The sequence below is a fragment of the Protopterus annectens genome, chromosome 15.part0 (genome assembly GCF_019279795.1).
Source record: "Protopterus annectens isolate FY-2018-M chromosome 15.part0, PAN1.0, whole genome shotgun sequence".
In the NCBI taxonomy this organism is placed as follows: domain Eukaryota; kingdom Metazoa; phylum Chordata; order Ceratodontiformes; family Protopteridae; genus Protopterus; species Protopterus annectens.
This window is the reverse complement of record NC_056749.1, coordinates 223,737,915-223,759,397: the sequence shown is the minus strand read 5'-3', so window position 1 is coordinate 223,759,397 and position 21,483 is coordinate 223,737,915. Positions and strand designations below refer to the sequence as shown.

The window sequence follows — 21,483 nt, the reverse complement described above, 5'->3', positions numbered from 1 at the left end:
AAATTCCTTCAGCGTTTCATTTATTTTAAACCACCTCTGGGTACATTTGATTTATTTTTTCCTCTAAATTACTAGAAGCCACTTCTTGAATCAAGGTTAAAGGTTGAACTAGTTTTTGCTGAAGAGCTGCAGAATTTTTTCCAGACAGTGTTTTCTCTTCAACTCTTCCAGTTGATTTTCTCACAGGTTTTCCAAATTTCTTCTTTCCTAGCATCCAGGCAGTGTAATTACTGCCCAGTAACTGAATTTTACAAAAAGAAATTACATTTTCAATCACAGTGCCTTTTCTCAGCTTCTGTTTTGACATTGGGAGAGCTGAAGTTATTGCTCTTGATCAGTGTGCAACCATCTTGGAAGCCCTGTAACAACCTATTGACTCAGGATCAAGAAACTGGATGCATATATTAGCCAGGGTACTGAGCAGTATATGGGGAATTTTCTTTTCTGGAAATAAAAGCTGTAGTTATCACACAAACTGTCCAATGCTTGTTGCTTTTTTAAAAAGCAATCATTTTAATTAGGCTGCAAGTGCATGGAAATGGTCTGTAGTCAGCACTGTGATATATTAATTCTTTTTTTGCAGGGGGGGTGGATAGGTGACTGAGGAGTGCCTTTGAAGTGTTACAGAAATCTTTTGAGAACTGCATATGAATTTAGAGCACATTACAGATGGAATTAACTTAGTAAAGCTCAAGTAAAATATTAAATGTTGTTTCTAATTTCAGCTGATTGTTTGCCGCCTTCTTGATGGTACCCAAAGCATATACCTTCTGCTTAGAAAACTGGTATGGAATACTGGTGAGTAGTAATGTTTGTAGGTATAAAACATTATGCTGCAGGAGTGGGATGTGTATGTTTCACTCCTGCTTTCTGTTTGTCTATCTGCCAAGAGCGGCGTGTCGGCTCGTACTGTTCAGCTCTTATTTAATAACAGGGGCAGTACATGGCAAGTCATATCTGGAATGAACAGAGTCGTCCTTAATAAGCTTCCTCTTTTCACTCTTAATTCAGGTTCCATACAGCTCTGTTATCAGTTGAACCTAGGTCACAGAGTTAAGTTGCAGCAACACCAGTCAAATCACTATTAGGTGTTATGGTCATTAGTAAGTGAAAAAAATAATACCATCATACAGTTCTTTTTTGTTGGCACAAGAAATTTAGTGTAAGCAGGAAGTCTTATTTTTCATTGACTTCACTCTTTACAGTAATGTACCTCCCTGCATTTTCCACCTGATAGTACAAGTGTATCATATTTGTATACTCATTTCTAATGATGAATATGGACCTGCTGTATTGTCATGTTGTCTGTCTCAAATTAAAATGAATTCATTTTACATCATTTAGTCACTCATTTTTTTAAGCCTGTTTCTCTGCATGGTGGTATTCTGCAAGCCTATAGAAAATGAAGGGGCTATGTTATTAGCTACACATATGGTATGCAAAGCAACTGTCCAGATGTCCCAACTTGTCAAAGGTCATGGTCCTGACTTTTTGTCTGCAGGTTGTGAAATATAAGAAAGGGGTATTATGAGATGAGAATGTATAATGGAGCTTAGAACATTTTCATACTCTGTGCCCAGGTATCCCGACAATCATAAAGGCTATCTTCACTGATTTATGTCTCTTGCATTTCCTGACATCTGAGGACAGTGGGCATAAAGGTGATAGTTGGGAGTCTGTGATAAGTCAGAAGTCCAACAGGTTTCACATTTCAAATGAGTTAACTTTGGAGAAGCATGGTCTGGCATTGTAAAACACACCTCAAAGAGACAGTGTTGTGTGCAAACAACTTAGCCAAGGTGGACCGATTGTTTATTAAAACAGAAGTAAACAAAGAAAAAATATATTATTTTTGATTTTAATATATACTATTAACATGGATACCCAATTTAAAATCATCTCAAGTCTAGGAGGCCAGCAGGTGAAAGATGTCTGCTTGGGGACCCCACCAAAATTATCCAAATTAGGCCCAACAATTAAGACGAGCACTGGATGTGTTCAACTACAAATTTACTGTCTAAATTCACATTTTTTCTAATGATCACCACCTTTCTTGCAGCATCTCTATAACATGTTCATATTACTCCAAACAGAAATCCATTTGCACATTTTGTATATGGTAGTAAATATGAAGTCTGTTTATACTGTATTACATTAGAATGTTTTCATATGTTCCTTAACTAAAGACAACCAGACAATCTCCCATGGCTTCCTCTCCCCCCATACTGCCTATCCTTTACCCCTCATCATTCTCTCTCTCATCCTATCACCTGGAAATGTGTTTTTTTTGTTCCTCTAATGCCTCCTTTCCAACTCTCCTGAACTACTTACTTCACTACATCTTCTTATCTTACTGTACACCTGCTTCTTCTTGACAAATCTCACTAGAATACTCTTATACCTCATACATTGTCTATCACATTAACCTCCCTACCAAAACTCTCCTATATTCTTTTATCTCATACAAAATCTATTCCACATTTACCTCCTTTTCATCACTTCACACAAAATCTATTCCACATTTACCTCCTTTTCATCACCTCATCTCTTCAATAATCACTTACTTCTACTACTGTCTCTAGTCAGTCATACTCTCCTTCCCATGTCTTACTACCAATGCTTAACTTTTACACTTATTACACACAAAGCAAAAGTTATACTTTTTATGTCTTTTGTATAAGTTAGTATGCTCTGCCAGTAAAGTTAAAACTCTAAACTAGAACTTTTACTGAGCTGTTTACAATCTGCTGCAAACGTTATCTATCCATGTGATAAAACAATATTATGTCTAAAGATATATGTATGCTTATGTAGAACTGTAAAAGCTATTGATGTGTGTACTTGACATGTAATGTTTAGTTATAACTAAAATCTTTTATACGTCTGTTATGCGTTTTTGTGAGCATTTCTCCCCGGGCCTCTGCTGAAAATGGGTTTCTGACCCAGTCAAACTTTCCAGGTCACCAAATATCAATAAATAAATACATACTGTATTACATTACATACAGTTTAGCCAAGATGTACTCTATATTGATCTTTTCTGCATGTTTTCACTCATCTGTATGCTCCTCTCATCTCCTGTATCATCTTTATTATTACTGTTTTTGTTAAAACATAAAAAAATAAAATAAAAAAACTCATATGAGCTTGGGTCATGGCTTAAAAGAATAAATTTGACCAGTCAACCTACACAGTCTGGATACCAGACAACCTACCCAATTAAACAATGAATATTGGATACCACAATCAACCAGCTACTTTTTTTCTGAATTTTCTGTGGTCTTTCTTAGCTCCTTACTACAAGCCTTCAATTGCCTCATGTACACAGACAACCCTCTCCTCCTACCACCCAACACTACAACCTGTGAGAGAAGCACTTATATAGCCAAACTGGAAGCAAAACTCTCTTCACCCAAGACTGGACTAGACAGTCAAGAGGAGAAGATAAACACTTGCACCACACCACACTCATCACATAGTCCCTCAAAACCTACAACACCAAAACACAGACAGAAACACAAAACACACACCTACATTCGCGGCGGCTCTCAAAACAAATCTACCCAAGCAACAGGGACCTCCAAAGCAGAAATGCAAGCAACCTCCACCCCCCCCCCCAACACAACCCAAATGACACATAGCTCACAAACTCAGTGTGCCACTCAACCACAGCCCATAAGGCATAACAACATACCCAACACTCTAGTCATAGGTGATTCTATAGTCAGGCACACTGATGTTCCACTCACCAGGCTAAACAAGGAGAAAGTTACTGTCAGCTGTCAGGTGCCAGGATCCTCCACATAACGCATGCACTCAGGTCACTCCACAAGTACAAATATGACTCTGTCATTGTCCATGTTGGTGTGAATGACCTGAGATGTACCTCCCTGGACTACATGAAGAGAAACATGGAGGAGCTGTCCAATCTTGTAGCCCTGGCAGGTATGACCCTAGCCCTGAGTAGCATCCTGCCCATCACCCAGAATGATACCACAGTACAAGGACAAAATGATCGACTTCAACAATTGGCTAAGTTTCTGGTGTCATTCTAAAGGGATCCAGTATTGTCTGTCTGGGATGACATGATCGACAAACCACGATGCTTTGCCAGAGATGGCCTGCACCTGTCGCTCTTGGGATTCCGGATACTGGCTAAGGCTCTTGCCACCCCTATAGTGCCTTTTTTAGGTAAGATTCAAATGACAAATTCACCACAGTAACAGGTACAAGCAAGCAAAATCTGAGGGTAATGCTACTTAATGCTAGAAGTCTAAACCTCAAAATGCACTCACTCGAGGCACTCCTTAAAATGGAGAACAATTGACATCTGTGCAGTGACAGAGATCTGGTTCATGGCTCCAGAGAGCACCCCTACATTACCAGGCTATAATTCATACCACACCTTTCGGCCACCTAACCTGGATCGAAGCACTAAAGGTGGTGGAGTGTCCATATTCATTAAGGAAATCCACACCTCTAGGCTAGTTTCTCAGCATAATGCATCCAAGTGCAACCAACTCTGGGCAAGACCGCAATCTAAACTGTAGTTTGCTACAGATCCCCAACCACGTCACAGGATTCCCACTCCTCATTTCTTGATACTCTGGAAAATACAAGGGTACAACCTAACACCCTAATAATGGGCGATTTCAACTACCCCACCATTAACTGGGAAAACTACTCCTCATGTACCAACTCTTTTGCTCAACGTTTTCTGGAATTCATAAATTCCAACGCCTTGGATCAACTTATCCACACCCCCACCAGGGGCAGCAATATCCTAGACCTGGTCATTATCAACATGGGCAACTGGTGTTCCACACCAGAGGTCAATTCCTCATTGGTCAGATCCAACCACAAGCAAATCACCCTAGACATCCACATCCCACCCCATTAGGGAAACCACCGTAAAAAAAACTTGTCTTAAGAAGCGTGAAGTTGGCTTTGGAGAAGTGGCAAACTTCACGACACTCATGCTGACGGACAATAGAGGTACGACTGCTGAATCCTATACAATTGCACTTTATAAGCACTTACACGAGTGCATGATCGTGCAATCCCTAACAGAACCAAGATGCTATCCTCCCAAAAAAAAAAAAGAAAGCCAATCTGGTGGTCCCCTGCCATAAACAAACTCTACAACAGAAGAAAGAAACTGTTGCAAAAGAGAGTAAAATCCCATGATTGGAGGAACTCCGTGGACAGCCTCAGTAAGAAGCTGAGATCCCTCATAAAATCCTCCAAAGCTAGTTACGAAAAAAAAATCGCCACTGATTCTAAAGACAACCACAAAGAATTCTATAGCTATGTCAAGAATGTCAATGGCAACACTCAGATCTGCTCTGAGTTATAGCACAATGGCACTAATATACAGAACCAACTGATATTGCCAACATCCTGGCAAATAGGTTCAGTGCTAACTTTACCCTTCTCTCATCCCCTTAAGGGCTCATCTCTATACCGGAAGAATGCAAAGTTCCTGTAATCACGACTGCACAGGTAAAAAACGCACTCTCCAAAGCCAAGAACTCAGCATCCATGGGACCGGACAACATCCCAGGCTGCATTCTACATGAAACACAGAATGAACTGGCACCCCACCTAAGTACCATGTTCAATCATAGCCTCACCTCAGGCTTTGTGCCCACTGAACAGCGCACAGCAACAGTTATCCCACTCCACAAAGGGGGAGCCACCACAGACTCCGGGAACTACCGCCCCATTATCCTGACGAGCCTGGTCTGCAAGGTTATGGAACGTATCATCATGGAACTTATAAACAATGACATTGGTAATCTCCAAACACTGGACCCTACCCAGTTCGGGTTTGTAAAAGGCAGATCACGTCTCCTAAACCTGATAGACTTCTTTGAAGCAGTCACCAAAGCCATAGATGAGGGTAAGGTGGTTCACACAGCCTATCTAGATCTCGCCAAGGCTTTCAACACCATCCCCCACTCTGGAATTATAGATAAACTCACTAAACTAGGTATAAATCCCTATGTCACAAGATGGGTTGTCAACTGGCTCACTGACGGAACCCACACTGTGAAAGTAGCAGACTCTAAATCCATCTTCAGACCAGTGACAAGTGGAGTATCACAGGGTTCAGTCCTCGGTCCTCTCCTGTTTGGTATCTACTTCTCTGAAGTACAGGCTAACACAAAGTCTTTGGCTAACAAAGATGACTGCAAACTAGGAGCCATAATCAAAACACTTAATGTGGACATCCTAGAAAAGGGCCTCACTGAGACAGATACCTGGTGTCAAAGCCATGGCCTCAAGCTCAGTGCCAAAAAGTGCACCGTCACTCCTTTTGGTAAAAACTCTGCACCCATGAACTACCACATAGGGGGTAGTCTACTTAACACCAAAAGTGTGATAAGAGACCTTGGGGACACAGGTGGACAGTAGTCTCTCCTTTGATAATCACATCGTCACAGTAGTCAGGAAATCCTTCTAATGTGGCACACCTCATCACAAAAGGTTTCTCATCCAGGAAAAAAAAGAGGTCATTGTTCCCCTCTACTCATTAGACCCATTATAGAGTACAATGCCCCTTTTGGTATGTACCTCACAAGACATCAACAACTGGAAAGGACACAGAAACGCCTCACAAAGAGGATTACCAGCCTCAAACAGATGCCCTACGCAGACCATCTCAAAAAACTCCAGCTTTACAATGTTGCATATCGCCTACTCAGAGGCGATCTCTGCCTAACATACAAAGCTATGTCAAACACATTGCTGTTGGACATGCTCCACTTAAAGAAATCCCAATCCCTCCAAACTACACGCTCTAGGGACCTAAACCTTGTCACCACAATAAACAGAACATGCTGGAGGGATAGATTCCTGTCCCAGAGACTTCCCATACTCTGGAACAAACTACCTATAGATATCAAACAAAGCTCCTCATTAGCACTCTTCAAGAAAAATCTTGACGATTGGATGGGAGATAGGAAATTCACCCCGGGATCACTTCTGTGGCTCTGCTTCCTGGGTAGCAAAAGCCAGGGTACCGTTTGGCTAGGCTTGTATAGGCCCTAGGGCCTAGTACCTACCTATGAACAAGCAATAGCCAACATGCAGTGCTGGCATGAAAACTATAACTATCTGGAAAATGGGAAATTTGCAATATTACTATAGCATTGGAGAATGATTGTTCTCCAGCAGGGTATCAATGTACAAGTAATGCCCACTCAAAATCAAAGTGTGATGCTTCATGGCAGTGTATTAAACTGCCGTGAAACTCACACTGGAAAAAAAAAAAAAAGAAAGAAAAAAAGAAACTGACGCCTTATCTTTTTCACTCGCAAAAAGCTCTTTCGTACTTAACATAAATAAACATTTCCTATAACAATATTACATTAAACACTTCAAAATATATAAAGTAAAAGTTCAACAAGCACTCCAACACGTAAGCTACCATATACACCTTCAAAAGCAAATATTGGCAAAACATCAAAAATATACGTTTAACAACAAATAACTGTCATATTACTAAACCTATTGCACTTCTAAAGAGAGCGACAAAAAATGGCTGCTCCCAATACAATTTAGAGATTTTATCACCTCAAGGCTTAAATACACTATCAACAACTACAGTTAAAGCACTGTACCTCCCATTAAAAAGGGAGGTAATTCAAATAACACTGTAACTGTATAAAAGAAATATTTAAAGTTGATCCTTATTTCAAAACCTTTGTCCCTCAATAATATAAAAGATGTCACGTAACCTTAAATACCACCACCTAAGCATCCACAGTCTCACTCATCAGTATGCAGGTTAAACACAGACCAAAACCAATTCAAGAAAGCTAAAGAAATAGACAGTGACACCTAGTGGCAAAACTTATAACAAATACCTTTGAAACTACGTTAAAACCACGCAACAAAAAATCACCATTAATCTCAATGTACATATGCTTGCATATATAAAAAGTTAAACAGCCAAACCAAAGATGGTCACATGACCTCAAAACCTAGCAGCACACTACACAATAGCTGTAACAGAAGAGAAGCCTGACAGAAAAAAATAAACGAAACAAGGAAAAGAAAAAAATGTCAAACCCACTTGGTATATCACTTCATCTATTTGACAACTGATTTAAATAGTCTCCTAGAAGATATTTATAGTTAAGGAAATAAAAACATATACAGCCTACACAGAAGAAAACCAAGAAGGAAGAACCTATACTACAGACAATGAAGATTATAAAGAAACACAAGGAGAATCAACTACAAAAAACATAAACAGCACCAATACTTCTAAATCAAAACAGAAAAATGCAATAAATGACAGAATACACAAGAAACAGCAGAAGCAGCACCAAACAATGAAACAGAGGTAACAAAGTAAGGCACAACCTCCAATACTGACAACTCAGGAACACGAAAATGAAGACAATCAACAATCCACTTCATCAAATTCTTCTAACACTACCATCTAACATATTCCAAACGGTATACGATGGAAAAAAAAAATACACTGTGGTAAAAAGAAAATATTCACAGAAACACACCATGGGCGGTATCTACATTATACGAATGGGCGCAACACAAAAATATAGAAATAAACTTAAAACACGACAGCATACAAAAATATTGCTGACCTCAAAAACTATTCTACTCTGAAGTAAGAGCAACCAACAGCAAACAATATTCAGTGCAAAGCTATATATCATTAAGAGCTAAATCTACTGCCAATCATTAGCGGACCGGAGTTTCGCTGCTATTCTACTCTGAAGTAAGAGCAACCAACAGCAAACAATATTCAGTGCAAAGCTATATATCATTAAGAGCTAAATCTACTGCCAATCATTAGCAGACCGGAGTTTCGCTGTGGCGATCCCTAACCAGGAAAAGCCGAAAAGACAAACAACAAGACAAACAAAAAAACGATGCAACTAATGACAGAAAAAAAAAAAAATTTTAACAGGCCCATTATTCAAAATGGCAAACAATGTACTACACTCCATGATAAAAAAAACTATGAAAAGAAAACCAAGATAATGCAAGTCATCAGCCTGCAATTTCAAAACAAGACATGAAAAAAATGAGAGACTGCAAAGCACTGTCGCCAAACACACCTCAAGGTCTTGTCACAAAGGTCTGGTTCGATTTACAGCTCTACATGTCAAGAAGAGGGAGATAAAGACAGCTGAAACCAGAATGCTTCATAATAATATCAAATTCAACAGGAACAAAATACTTGACACTAACAATGAATGAAGAAACTAAAAACCACAAACAACTGAAAGTAATAAAACAACTATACAGAGATTAAATCTTTGAACAAAAAGACAGTCCATTATGCCCAGTAGCATCATATCAGAAATGCATCGCAAAATTACCAGAACCCCCCCCAACATTACTCTTACATCTAAAGAAAATACCGGAGCAGCATCTTGATCTTCATACAAGCTGGTACACCAGAGAACCTATGGGGAAAAATTACCTACGAAACATGATGCCATGGATAAGCGACTTGGCAAAACTTAGCAGAAGGTATACCAACCACAGTATAAGAGCAACTGCTATAAAAATCCACGCAGAAGCAGGACTATGCCCAAGAAAAATAACATCAATAACTGGACACAAGTCAAAAGCAAGCCTTATAAAACTACTAGACACCAACAAATGAAAACAATGGAGCAATATACTGTCTAGACAGACTACACTTACGACTCTGTGTTTATAGTGAATTATGTCATTTTTTAACACTTAGAAGTACTCTTACTGTAAATCTACTCAATATTTAAGATATACTTCTATGACTACATCTGTTTTTGTAGGCCCAGGTCATGGCTAAAAGGGTTATTTAACCAGTTCCCTTAACCAGACAACAAATGTAAAATTGAAAATTTTAAACAGGTGGTAACCACTGCTTAAAAGACTACCGTTACACAGTTAAATCATGCTAGCCAAGAAAACAGATAAACACAGACTACATCTTCTGTTTTAAGTAAACGTTACTATGGGTCTGACTGCAAAACCAGAAGTGCAATTTCCAGCTCACTGCCTCATCAAGGACTTCCAGTTACAATTCAGAAAAAGATCCATTAGCGGTAAGGCTCTTGTGATATGTTTAATGTTCTCTTTCATTAATAGATGATCAATAAAGCATTGTTCCTGGCTATTATGCATCTCTCACCATGGACTCCAAGATGCTACTGATCAAAGTTCTGCAGAATATCTGTGACAGTACTCAGCTAGCTCCACTTACCTAGCCTTGGTTTCAGAGGGCAACTCATCCAGTTAATTCTTGTTCTGCGGAATACCACAGAGTACAGTCCTGGTACTAGAAAAGGGGCAAATTATCAGCATGGCTGACAATTACTTTACTGCTATCTGGACCTAGACTTAGCTCCACTAAATGCAAGTTTCTAGTTTTGCAGCCTGTGCTGTCAAGTACTAGGATACTCTCCTCCCTACTAATTTTCCTGGATGACAGCAAGCTGAACTCAAAAGGATAAAGTGTGTGATTCTTTACGTTAAACATTCAATAAAGGACCAAGATGAACATCACATTTTACACAAAGCTCAAAGTTCTCCCCGGTGGTCCTTCACAACCATCGATTCTCACTGACTACTATAAAATATTGCCACGAGTGCCTAAGAAGCATCCATTATATGCAGCTTCTGCAAAATGTCTCATATAGGATACAAACAGGTACAGAAATATCAACTTAAATTTTCCCAGAATGGAGGATGCTACACTGGCTGCCAGGGGAATACTGAATGACCTACAAGACTCTCTACTCAAAACATGAAGCCCTATGCAGTAAGGGACAGCCTACCTGCACAGCTTGGTTTAGACCAAAGTCAAATCTAGGGCACAGTCTGCTTCACTGCTATTCACTTACTTTTGGGATTTTCAACCTCAGTGGAGGAGACAGCAAAACTTGATTACCATTTTAAAGGCCCTGCTAACAAACTACTCCCCCCAGAAGCATTTGACTTAACATTAAACCTAGGCAAATATAACAATAACTCAACCCTCATGAGTTACTCAATACATTTCCCGTTACATTTTAATAAGTTATTTTAAAAAAAGTTTACTCCTTCATTTGCAATTAAGTGTTGCATCTTATTTGTTGCTACTGAACTTCAATAAAACTACTTCTTCAGTTGACTTTTTTATTTTCTGTTTTGAATTTCAGAATGTCATTTCAAGTCCTTGTGCATGACAGAAATGGGCTTTTCTCGTGTGTACTTACTTCATTTACCTTGAAATAATCTGAGGTTGAGAATATCACTTGCTCTTTGTATAGTTAGGCAAGAGTTACATTTCTAAGATCACGTTGCAACAAAATCACGGCACAAAAAATACTTGCTTCTCAGAAATCTCAACTAGTATCATATAAAATAAGCATTTTTCAGTACTGGAGGTTTCAGTGCAACCAAAACAAGGATAATGCCACATTTGCAGAAGGGCGCCGCGTTGATTCCCTGGTTTGACTACTACCATAAGACCCTTGGATAGTACCCTCTGAAAAAGGCAGGAGGAAATGCTAGCCAGCCTTCTTACAACTCATTTGTATGCTACAATAAAGCATGACCTGTATCACCATTACAGTACAACACGTACAAAGCCTAGTCACAGTCACATGCTGCTTTGGGCTGAGGCTTACGCTGAAGGACTGACAGAAATGAGGGAGAAAGAAAAAATCTGAAGGACTGCTGGGCTACATTCCTAGCCATCAAAAGGGTTTCTAACTTGTAGCACCTAATTCTCCCCACTCCTTGGGCCCAAAAAAATACAGCAAGCCCTTTCCCTATCAGTCTTCTCCCTCACAGAAAGCACATTAATCATCAGGTCTCACTTTGACCTCAGGTTATTATAAAGAAGTGGACTTCTTTAATGAAATATAAATCAAACATGATTGTCCCTTACAGAATCAGTGCTGCCTACTACGAAAGCAAAATTTGCACACATCAGGTCAGTGCCCTGCAAACATGCAATATAGAAATTACTGCGTATAACAATGAAAGCACTAGTTATTCCACAACCAACTTGTCTGATACTGTCCAGTTCTCCTACCACAAAAGTATCCATGGTTAAAGCAGAATCAACTTGACTAACAACACAAATTCTGGACAGCATCACCTGCAGGTATGATTCTTCATGCTGGTTAACACCTACTGCCACTCCATGAGCATAATGGGTATGGCTGCTAATAGCATGCAGCACACAGGCTGAGGAGGTATGGTGCTGCTACTGACATTCTTGCCAAAGAGCATGTAATGGGGACACTACAGCTTGAGGTACATATACGAACATGCATGTGATGATTATACATCATACATGTGTATTCTTTACATTGCTCAGTTGTAGAAGCAAAGATCCAATATACATAGACATCTGAAATGGACCTAAACAAATCTGCCATATCTGAATCATTCTGAAAGTACAGTTACACAAGATCTTACCATAACACTACATGTCCTACTTTTCACTGTTGCAGTATTTATTACATGTGGGACCTCCTGCCATGGACAGCCCAACGTCTGGCCAGAATACCAAAGCCTTTATATCATGCCAGCATCATACATTAGGTGTAGGGCATAAAGGCGACATATGCACACACAATACTCAGAACTGAAGTGTCTCAGGATAACTAGAGAAACCCCAAGATACAGAAGGACATGTGCATCCAGGAGGAAAGTAGTAATAATAGAAAAAGGGCAACAAAGGAAAAGAATCCTCAGACAGCAGTGTTCTGAACAGAAACAGAGAAAGGGGGGCAGGAGAGAGGAACTGAACACAGTGACACTGAAAAGGGGGGCAGGAGAGAGGAACTGAACACAGTGACACTGAAAAGTAGAACACCTACTGTTGTCTTAAGTTCTTACACAACTGTATTATGTCCTTCCTTATCACAGCTGCAGTGTTCACTGCATGTGACAGATTAACACAGCTACTGTAAAGGATGAGAAGAAGAAGGCAAAGAGGAACTCTCCACAAACCCATGACAGCTAACCCTGTTAAATCCTGCCCAGACCTTAGAAATCACATCCAGTTATAATGTTTAGTAAAAGTGGGGACAAAGGATCAAGTAGTAGCAGCTTCTAGAATGGATCTAGTCTCCAGATCCCTGAAGAAAGCTCCAGAAGATGCCACTGCACTATGCTCAGACTGAAGCAGAAAGCTGTTTACCATGAAAAAAATAACAAAAAGGAATGGCCTTAGGGATCCAGGAGGAGATAGTTTGGTTAGAAGATGCCAAACCCAAATGTCCTGGTATTAAAAGAATCACAAAGTTGCTCAGACTTGTGGACAGCCTTTGTTTTACCCAATAATATCAGAGGTATGTAAATCCAAGGTGTGCAAACCCTTTTCACTAGCAGACTATGGAGGAGAAAAAGGTAGCTGGACAGACCGATTGAAGAACAACTTCTTAACCACTTTGGGCATAAAAGGATTAGTACGCAGAGACACCCTGTCTCTCTCAAAAATCAAAAAGGGAAGACCCGCTTATCACAGTCTGAAGTTCAGAAACTCTTGCTGAAGTAAGAGACAGTTTTCCAGATACAATGTTGCACGGAGGAGGAAGTGGGATTGAAAGGAGTCCAACTTAGTTTTTAAAGGACAAATTTAAGGTCCCAAGAGGGAGGAATAGGTTTTCTTGTGGGCTTGATATGAAGGACACCTTTAAGGAATTGTTCAACCTCAAAATCAGAGGCCAATGATGGGTTCAAGGGCAGAAAGAAAGAGACTTCTGACAGAAGAACATGCTAGGCCAGCATGGAGCAGGTCACACAAGTAAGAAAGGCACAAATGGAACCCCACTGAGGACAGATCTTAGTGACACTTGATAAACCAAATAAAAAAAACGCCTGCATTTAGCCATATAGGATTTTCTGGTAGTAGATTTCCTGGCCTCCTGCAGAACCCTAAGCAAGTCCTCAGAAAAGTGATGTCTAAAAGGGATCAAAACCCTACTACACAAAGTGTCAACTGAAGAGTGGACAAGTGAAAGTGAATAAGAGACTACTTGTCTTGTGTGAAAAGATATATCTAGTGAAGTAACTTGTGATGACCGCCCCTGAAGAGATAAAAAAGTAGGGGCATCCAGTACTGTCTGGGCCAAAAGGGAGTCACAAGCAAGATTCCTGGGGGGAGTTATTCACAATCTTGTGCAGGACCATGGGAAGTACAGAAAGAGGAGGGTAAGCATATAGAACACTCCCTTCCAAGAAAAGGATGTGCCATCCAACATCCAAGTCAGGGGACTTGGCAATCCGGAAGAAAATCAAGGAAGATGTCTATTCAGAGGGGAGGCAAAAGATCCACTTAAGGAATACCCCACTGATGTCCTATGTCCAGAAACACCTCTCTGTGAAGCATCCATTCATGAGGTTCTGTAATGGACCTCATCAGAGATTTTGCTGCTAGGTTGTGTTCTGAAGGGATATACACTGCCTAAAGGGTTACCACCTAAAGGGTTATCTGATGATGTACAGTAAAGTCCCAGGCCTGATGGGCTAGTCTGCAAAGAAGACAAGACTCTATGTCCCCCTGTTTGTCGACGTACCACCCGACTGTGGTATTGACTGTCAAGACCTTCAGAGAGCCTGGAGACTAAAGAAAATGGAAGGCCAATAGAGGAAGAATAAACACTCTCATCTCTATTATGCTGATGTGGTGTGACCACTAATAAATGGACCAGAGATCCTGAACTCAGATTGTTGGAAGAGGCTTTTCACCCATGATCGGAAGAGTCTGTGAACAGCTGTTGAGCAGGACTAGGAGTCTGAAGAGGCAGGCCCGGATTGAGGGAGGACTACAATATCCACCAATGAAACTCAAGTTTGAGACAGGGTAGAAGTGGAACCATAAACTCTACAGGGTGGCAATGCTGGAGCAAAACTGCCTTAAGGTACCATTGAAGCTTCCTCATATGAAGTTTGGCAAAGGAAATCATAGGTATGGGTAGATGCCATGAACCCTAAGGCTCTGAAAAATTCCCTTACAGGAATGAGAGAAAGAGAAAGCAGAGACTGTAAGTAGGCTGTCAGAGACTCAACTTTGTCAGATGGAAGAGAGGCCAACAGTAGGATAATTTGGATTCTGCACCCCAGAAAAATATGGTCTTCAGGAGTCAGAACTGTCTTCTTCAGACTGACAGTCAACCCTAGACAGTGCAGGAGCAGCATGGTAAAGTGTAGATCCTGAAGAAGCCCAGATTGGAATGGAGACTGAAGAAGTGGGTCATCCAGATATGGGAATATCTGGATTCCCCACAGCCTGCAAAAGGCTATTACAGGGGCCAGAAATTTCGTGAATACTCTTGGGGCCATAGAAAGACAAAAGGGCAAATAACATTTATTTATTTAACATTCGTTTACCGGGAAAGGCAGACTTGGAACAAACCTAATTTTCAGAGGAGGCTGAGGGAGAAACACTCCAGATGCATAACTTTGTAATGTGGGAGGAAACTGGAGCACCTGAAGGAAACCCACACAAATGCAGGGAGTACATGCAGACTCCACAGAGAAGGCACCCCAGCCAAGAATCGAACCAGAGAATCTCTTGCTGTGAGGTGACAATGCTACCGCTGCACCATCTCACCGTCCAAGATAACTGAAAATGAGAAGAAGGAGAAACAAAAACTTCCTGAAGACAGGGTGAATAGGTATATGAAAACAGGTGTCCTTTAGGTCTAGAGAGACCAGAAATGTCTATGGAAGCAAAGGAGGAAACATAATCTAGAAGAAAAACATCCAGAAAGAAAGAATTTTTAGAAAGATGTTGAGAAAGAAGGGATCTACAACAGTTTTCCATAACAAAGACTCAGCCTGGAGTAAAAACCCCCTGCTCCTTGTTGAGAATCTGGAATGGGTTGGATGGTACCCTGATCCAACAGATACTGCAAGCACAAAAAGTGAGACTGGGAGGATAGGAGAAACAAAATATTGTATAAGGTCCTGCATAACTTTACCCTTGTCTTGTACAGTCTTCAAAAGGTCAGCAGTGGTAGTACCAAAAAGCTTTTTGTTAGCCAAAGAAGCACCAGGGAACTTAGCCTTGATATCATCAGGTAAGGCCTGGAGTCAAAGCCTCCTCATACTTGAACCTAATGGAGCAGCAGCGCTAAAGATGCATCAACTGTATCACAACTACTTTTAACAGAGTCATCCGCCACATTCGAAGCGAGACTCCGTTAAGAAAGGACAGTAGTCTTGCTTTCAGAGTCAGGAACATACTGACCACCTGACCATCCGACCATCCTGCCCAGGTTGAGATAAAAGGGCCAAAAAACACACCTGGTCATATGGGTCTGATAACTGATGGCCCTAAAGGCTAGATTAGCAGAAGTACAAATATTTTCCCCAGCTTCTTCATAGCCCGTTTTTAACAAAAAGTTGTTGTTTGGAAGAGGATAAAAGTTTGAATAGTTTGTCAGCGGAAACAAGACCATGTAGGGTCTGAAGGAGGATACTTGTAAAAGGCACTTGAAGGTCTCAGGTACCTTATAAAAGTGATCAGGCTTTTTGGGGGCTGGGGGTTGGGAATCAGGAGCCAAACAAGCAGCTGCAAATGCATCAGCAAAGCAACCACAACAAGAGGAGCAGCAGAAAAGATGAGAAGATTATAAAAAGTCTAACACACTGCATTACTAAACAATATGACAGGAATAGCTTTAACAAGTTCTCACAAAAGCAATAACTATAAACACAGCAACAAGAATTACTCGAAAGTGATCTCTAAAGTATACACGGGACTCATCCCAGGGCAAATTTATGCAACACGAAGGCAACAAAAAAAAATGGGGTCACCAATCAGACACATAAGCAAAGTTCTGCAAGATGTTATCACAGACAAAATGGCAACAGCCCTATTTAAGAAGGTGGGTTGCTGTCAGTGTGGCTTAAATAAAAGAATAAGGCTAGAAACTCTATAATGACAAGAAGTGCATATTCAGTGTTAAGTTAAGCATTCTGACATTTCTTCAACACAAATAAATGTTTTGAAAAGTCAGACGGGGACCCTCTCTCTTCCACATACAAGTACCACAAGTAAAAAGAGAAACTACTGATACAGACATCAGCAGAAAACCCAATATAAACATTCATTACGCTTAGGTTGTTCAAACGCCTACGTTACTTTTAAACTCTAATTTAAATCCAATAATTATTTTTCTTCTTCTTTGGTCACGTATATTGATGCTTAAATAAGGTACTGTAAACAAGAACACCTTTTACTGAAATTATGCCCGGAGTCAAAACTGAGCATGCATCCCGAGAAAGGCCTTCAGCAACATCACATCTTCTAACAAACTTAAACAGAGCAACACAGATAACACACACCGGCTGAAGACACTGCCATCTAAATGGCAGAACTCCACCTCAGTATTACCCAAGGTCACATAAAGTAAATTAATAAATAAAACCAATGCACTTAAAAATGTCTTAAGAAAAACCTGCATCCAAAACAAACCTAAAAACATGCTTATTCCCTGCAGTAACTTCTACCGTACAGCAACACAGCAGGACAACTCAAAGAATCCATAAACAAGGGAGTAAATTCCCCCCCTACAGCAATGAACGTGCAGTTTATATTTATTACACCTTTTTGGTACATAGAGAGTCCGCCTACAGTAATGAATTAAAGGAAGATGCGTACCTGTCGCACCATACAACCAATGTTCCTCTTCATCTTCAAGGCCCAGGGTGGAAGCTGTGGCTTCCAATGCAGTGGGAACGGCAACCGGGGGTTCTAACTCTGTCGCCATGGCTGCAGGGTGGGTGGACGCAACACTGCTTGCCCACCAGTTAGAGAATCCACCCCTCCTGAAGGCGGGGAGAGTAAGTGATGTTTGTTGTAAATAACTGTTTTGAGAGTACAGAATTGACAGCCGAATCAAAGATGTAATGTCCTTTCCTCTGGATTAACAAAAAGCTAGCACAGATGGAATGAGCAACAGTAAGGAGTGGTAAGAACATACCATAGTCTCTAAATAGGTAGCTGCCACATCGCTGTCTTGGCACATTTCGTTTGCTAAAGGGTGCGACATTTTGTTGCCGGATGAAACAAAAAAACTAATGCTATTCAGTCAGTATATTATCAGTGTTATTGTGCCGCCATAGTTTTGCTACTTCGTCCAGCAGGAAGGCAGAACCGTCACGGCAGCGGGAGGAAAGGGGCGGGTAGTCTACTGGGTCCTAAATCCTTCTGAAACGCCGACAGTGTCTTGTCTAAGTACAGGTGCCCCGATACTCTGTCAAGAATTAAACTTAATTTCTTTTAAGAAACCTATAAATTGGTGTCACACACTGCATACAGGTTAGATGAATTGTTGACCTTTCTTCCGTGTCCCACAAATGGCTTCTCTTGTATATTCTGAGCTTTATACTGACACTGTATTGCTATTATCGAATGTCATCTTAATATTTTTTCTCCGTAAGAAAATTGGCCAAATAAGTATTGTTAGGATAGGAACCATATCGGAATGGTAGAAGCTGAGTATCTACTATATGCATTTACATAAGCAGTTTATTGCCCGGCCCCAGCATATCATTGTGGTAATATTGGGAAATAATGGATCGTATTTAAAAAAACAAGTCCACCGTCAGAAAAAAAAACACAGTAGTCTTTATTGCAACAAGCAAAGCTTTCGGTCGAACAACCTTCTTCAGTGCTAAACATCATACTACATTTTCTCATTCATTTAAAGGGAGCAGGATAGATACAATGTGACCAAAGCCATCCAATCACAGAGTACTCTCAATTAAATACTTATAAAATTATAAGCTACCTGCACACTTGCAAACTTATAAAATATACTGTTGCATCCTAACAAGAACATGCTTAATACTAATCTTATTATTTATACCTGGTTCACTATCTGCACAGAGCCTAATTATCCACTCATACTCTTTATTTTTTAGACAATTATTTAAGTCCCCGCCCCTCACGTCTTTATATACATTTTCTATTACTCTAAAGGTAAAAGTGTGGTTTATTCCCTTATCTAATATGTGTTTACATAGTGCATTCTTATACTTTTTCCTTCTAATGTCAGATTTGTGTTCTATTATGTGGTCTTTTAACCTCCTTGTCGTTTTCCCTGCATAAAATGATCTGCATTTCTTGCAGGTGGCTAAATAGACCACATTAACACAATTGCAAGTTGCTACACAAGAAAATGTAAACTTCCGACCAGAGGTAGGATGTACAAACTCCTCACTATTCATTTTTTCTATGTCAGCACAACAGTTACATGCCATACAAGCATAAGTCCCATACTTCTGCCCTATTTTATTTTTAACTAAACTTTTAAAGCCCTTATAACAAAGTTTTTTCTTTAAACTTTTCAGATTCTTATATGAGAAAAATGGTTTAAAATCTATTATATTATGCAGTTCAGGTAAAGCTAAAAGAATTACCCAATTTTTCTCTATCATTTTATGTAGGGAAAACGACAAGGAGGTTCAAAGACCGCATAATAGAACACAAATCTGACATTAGAAGGAAAAATGATAAGGATGCACTATGTAAACACATATTAGATAAGGGAATAGACCACACTTTTACCTTTAGAGTAATAGAAAATGTGTATAAAGACGTGAGGGGTGGGGACTTAAATCATTTTCTAGAAAATAAAGAGTATGAGTGGATAATTAGGCTCTGTGCAGATAGTGAACCAGGTATAAATTATAAGATTAGTATTAAGCCTGTTCTTGTTAGGATGCAACAGTATAATTTATAAAATGTTATAAGTTTGGAAGTGCATATAGGTAGCTTATAATTTTGTAAGTATTTAATTGAGGGTAGTCTGTGATTGGATGGCTATGGTCACATTGTATCTATCCTGCTCCCTTTAAATGAATGAGAAAATGTAGTATGATGTTTAGCACTGAAGAATGTTGTTTTACCGAAAGCTTTGCTTGTTGCAATAAAGACTACTGTGTTTTTTTTCTTACGGTGGACTTGGTTTTTTTATATCAGGAATTGCTTCACTTCACTTTATCTTGTATCAGTATGTAGTAAGTTCAAATAATGGACCGTACACAGCTTGGAAAATCAGCTATTTCTATAATGTCCACCCTAGATGGTAAGTATTATTGGGCTTAGCAAGCAGCATTTGTGTATATTTGTTTCACTTTTTTAATTGTGGTTTTGTTTGTGTTTCTAATTAAAGTTCTATTTTTCTTGTTTTGTGAAAGGTGCAGTTTTTGTCTGGGTGTGTGTATATCTTTCAATTACCCGCATTTTCTCAGAATATCCAAATTTTTGACTCGTATTTTTGGTCTGGGCATTATAAAATTTGTGGTTTTCTTTCAAACATCTGAGGACGTAAGTCTTTAAACAATGACAGACATTTGAGTTTCAGATTTCATATCCTCCAGAAAATGTATGCTAATGCACACATAAGACTCAATTACCTCTTAAGTGTATCTAATTTGGAGGAATGTTCCTCATTTGGGGGTTTTAAAAAGCTCATGTTCTTCAAAGTTCGACACTGAAAGGGTATGTCACAGATTTAGTGTTAGTATTTTTTAACTGATATCAGAGGTAAATATAACTGAATTATATTGTTTCATTAAAAAAATATTCTGTAAGTAAAATATCACATTTTAACCATATGAGCTTCCTAGTTTAAGTTGTTAGTAAGTGTTCACATTTTGCTCATTTGTTCCACATTATGAGAGGTAGTCTTCCCATAGCTCTCATCCTCTTACAGCAAGAAATCTGGACAAAGCCATAAATAACAGTGAAACAAGGGCCCAAAAGCAGGGACAATTTCTGAATATCGCTCTTACAAACTTAGAAAGTTGATAATTAATTGTAATGCAAAACCTATTATTTTTTCTGAAGGGTATGAAGTCTGAATCTCAAAAGTCTGTAATTATTTTCTGAACTTCATTCTTCAATGATATGACTGAAAATCACAATTTTATGAGTAACAGGCCAAAATATGAGGCAAAAATCTGGACATTCTGCAAAAATCTGTACAGTTGAGGGCTTGATTTATCCTTTTGCAGATGGAAGGTTGAGAGCTATGCACATAACCTGTCAGTCTAGTGGTGTAGTAACTTTCCAAGTTTATGAGTACTATTAAAAATATGTTCCTACTTTTGGGTCTTTGTCCCCACCCCCAATACTCTTGGCTTTGTCCAGATTTCTTGCACTAAGATGTTCAGAATGAGGGCTAACAGTAAGTTTTGCAAATAAGTCTTATCATAGGAGGTTACTAGGCTATTGGCCCTGAGGCCCTTAGAAGCCTAGGCAAGAGTTTAGCCCATGTTTAGACAAGCCAGCACCCAAAGCCTCAGTCCAGCGGGGACACAGGTAGAATCCCAATGGTGTATTTTCTGTTTGCCATCTGGTTATCCAGGTTGCACTTAAAAAGGGATAATGAGGTACTCTGCTTGACGTGGAGAGGGGGTCTGTTCCACAGATGGGGGGAGTCTCTGGGACACAAATCTGTCCCCCCAACAAGTCTTATTGATATCACAGACCAGGTTGAG

General features: G+C 39.7%; 1 protein-coding gene across 1 annotated transcript in view; it reads right to left on the bottom strand.

The window, feature by feature from the left end:
* The window catches only part of LOC122790151 (pre-mRNA 3'-end-processing factor FIP1-like), a gene marked incomplete in the record, with an annotated part of 1,284,544 nt that extends 1,266,384 nt beyond the window's left edge, over positions 1 to 18,160 (bottom strand). The window contains 1 exon segment of the mRNA XM_044057737.1: positions 17,636 to 18,160. Coding sequence (XP_043913672.1) covers positions 17,636 to 17,744 — 109 coding nt within the window.
* Between the last annotated feature and the right edge of the window lie 3,323 nt (positions 18,161 to 21,483).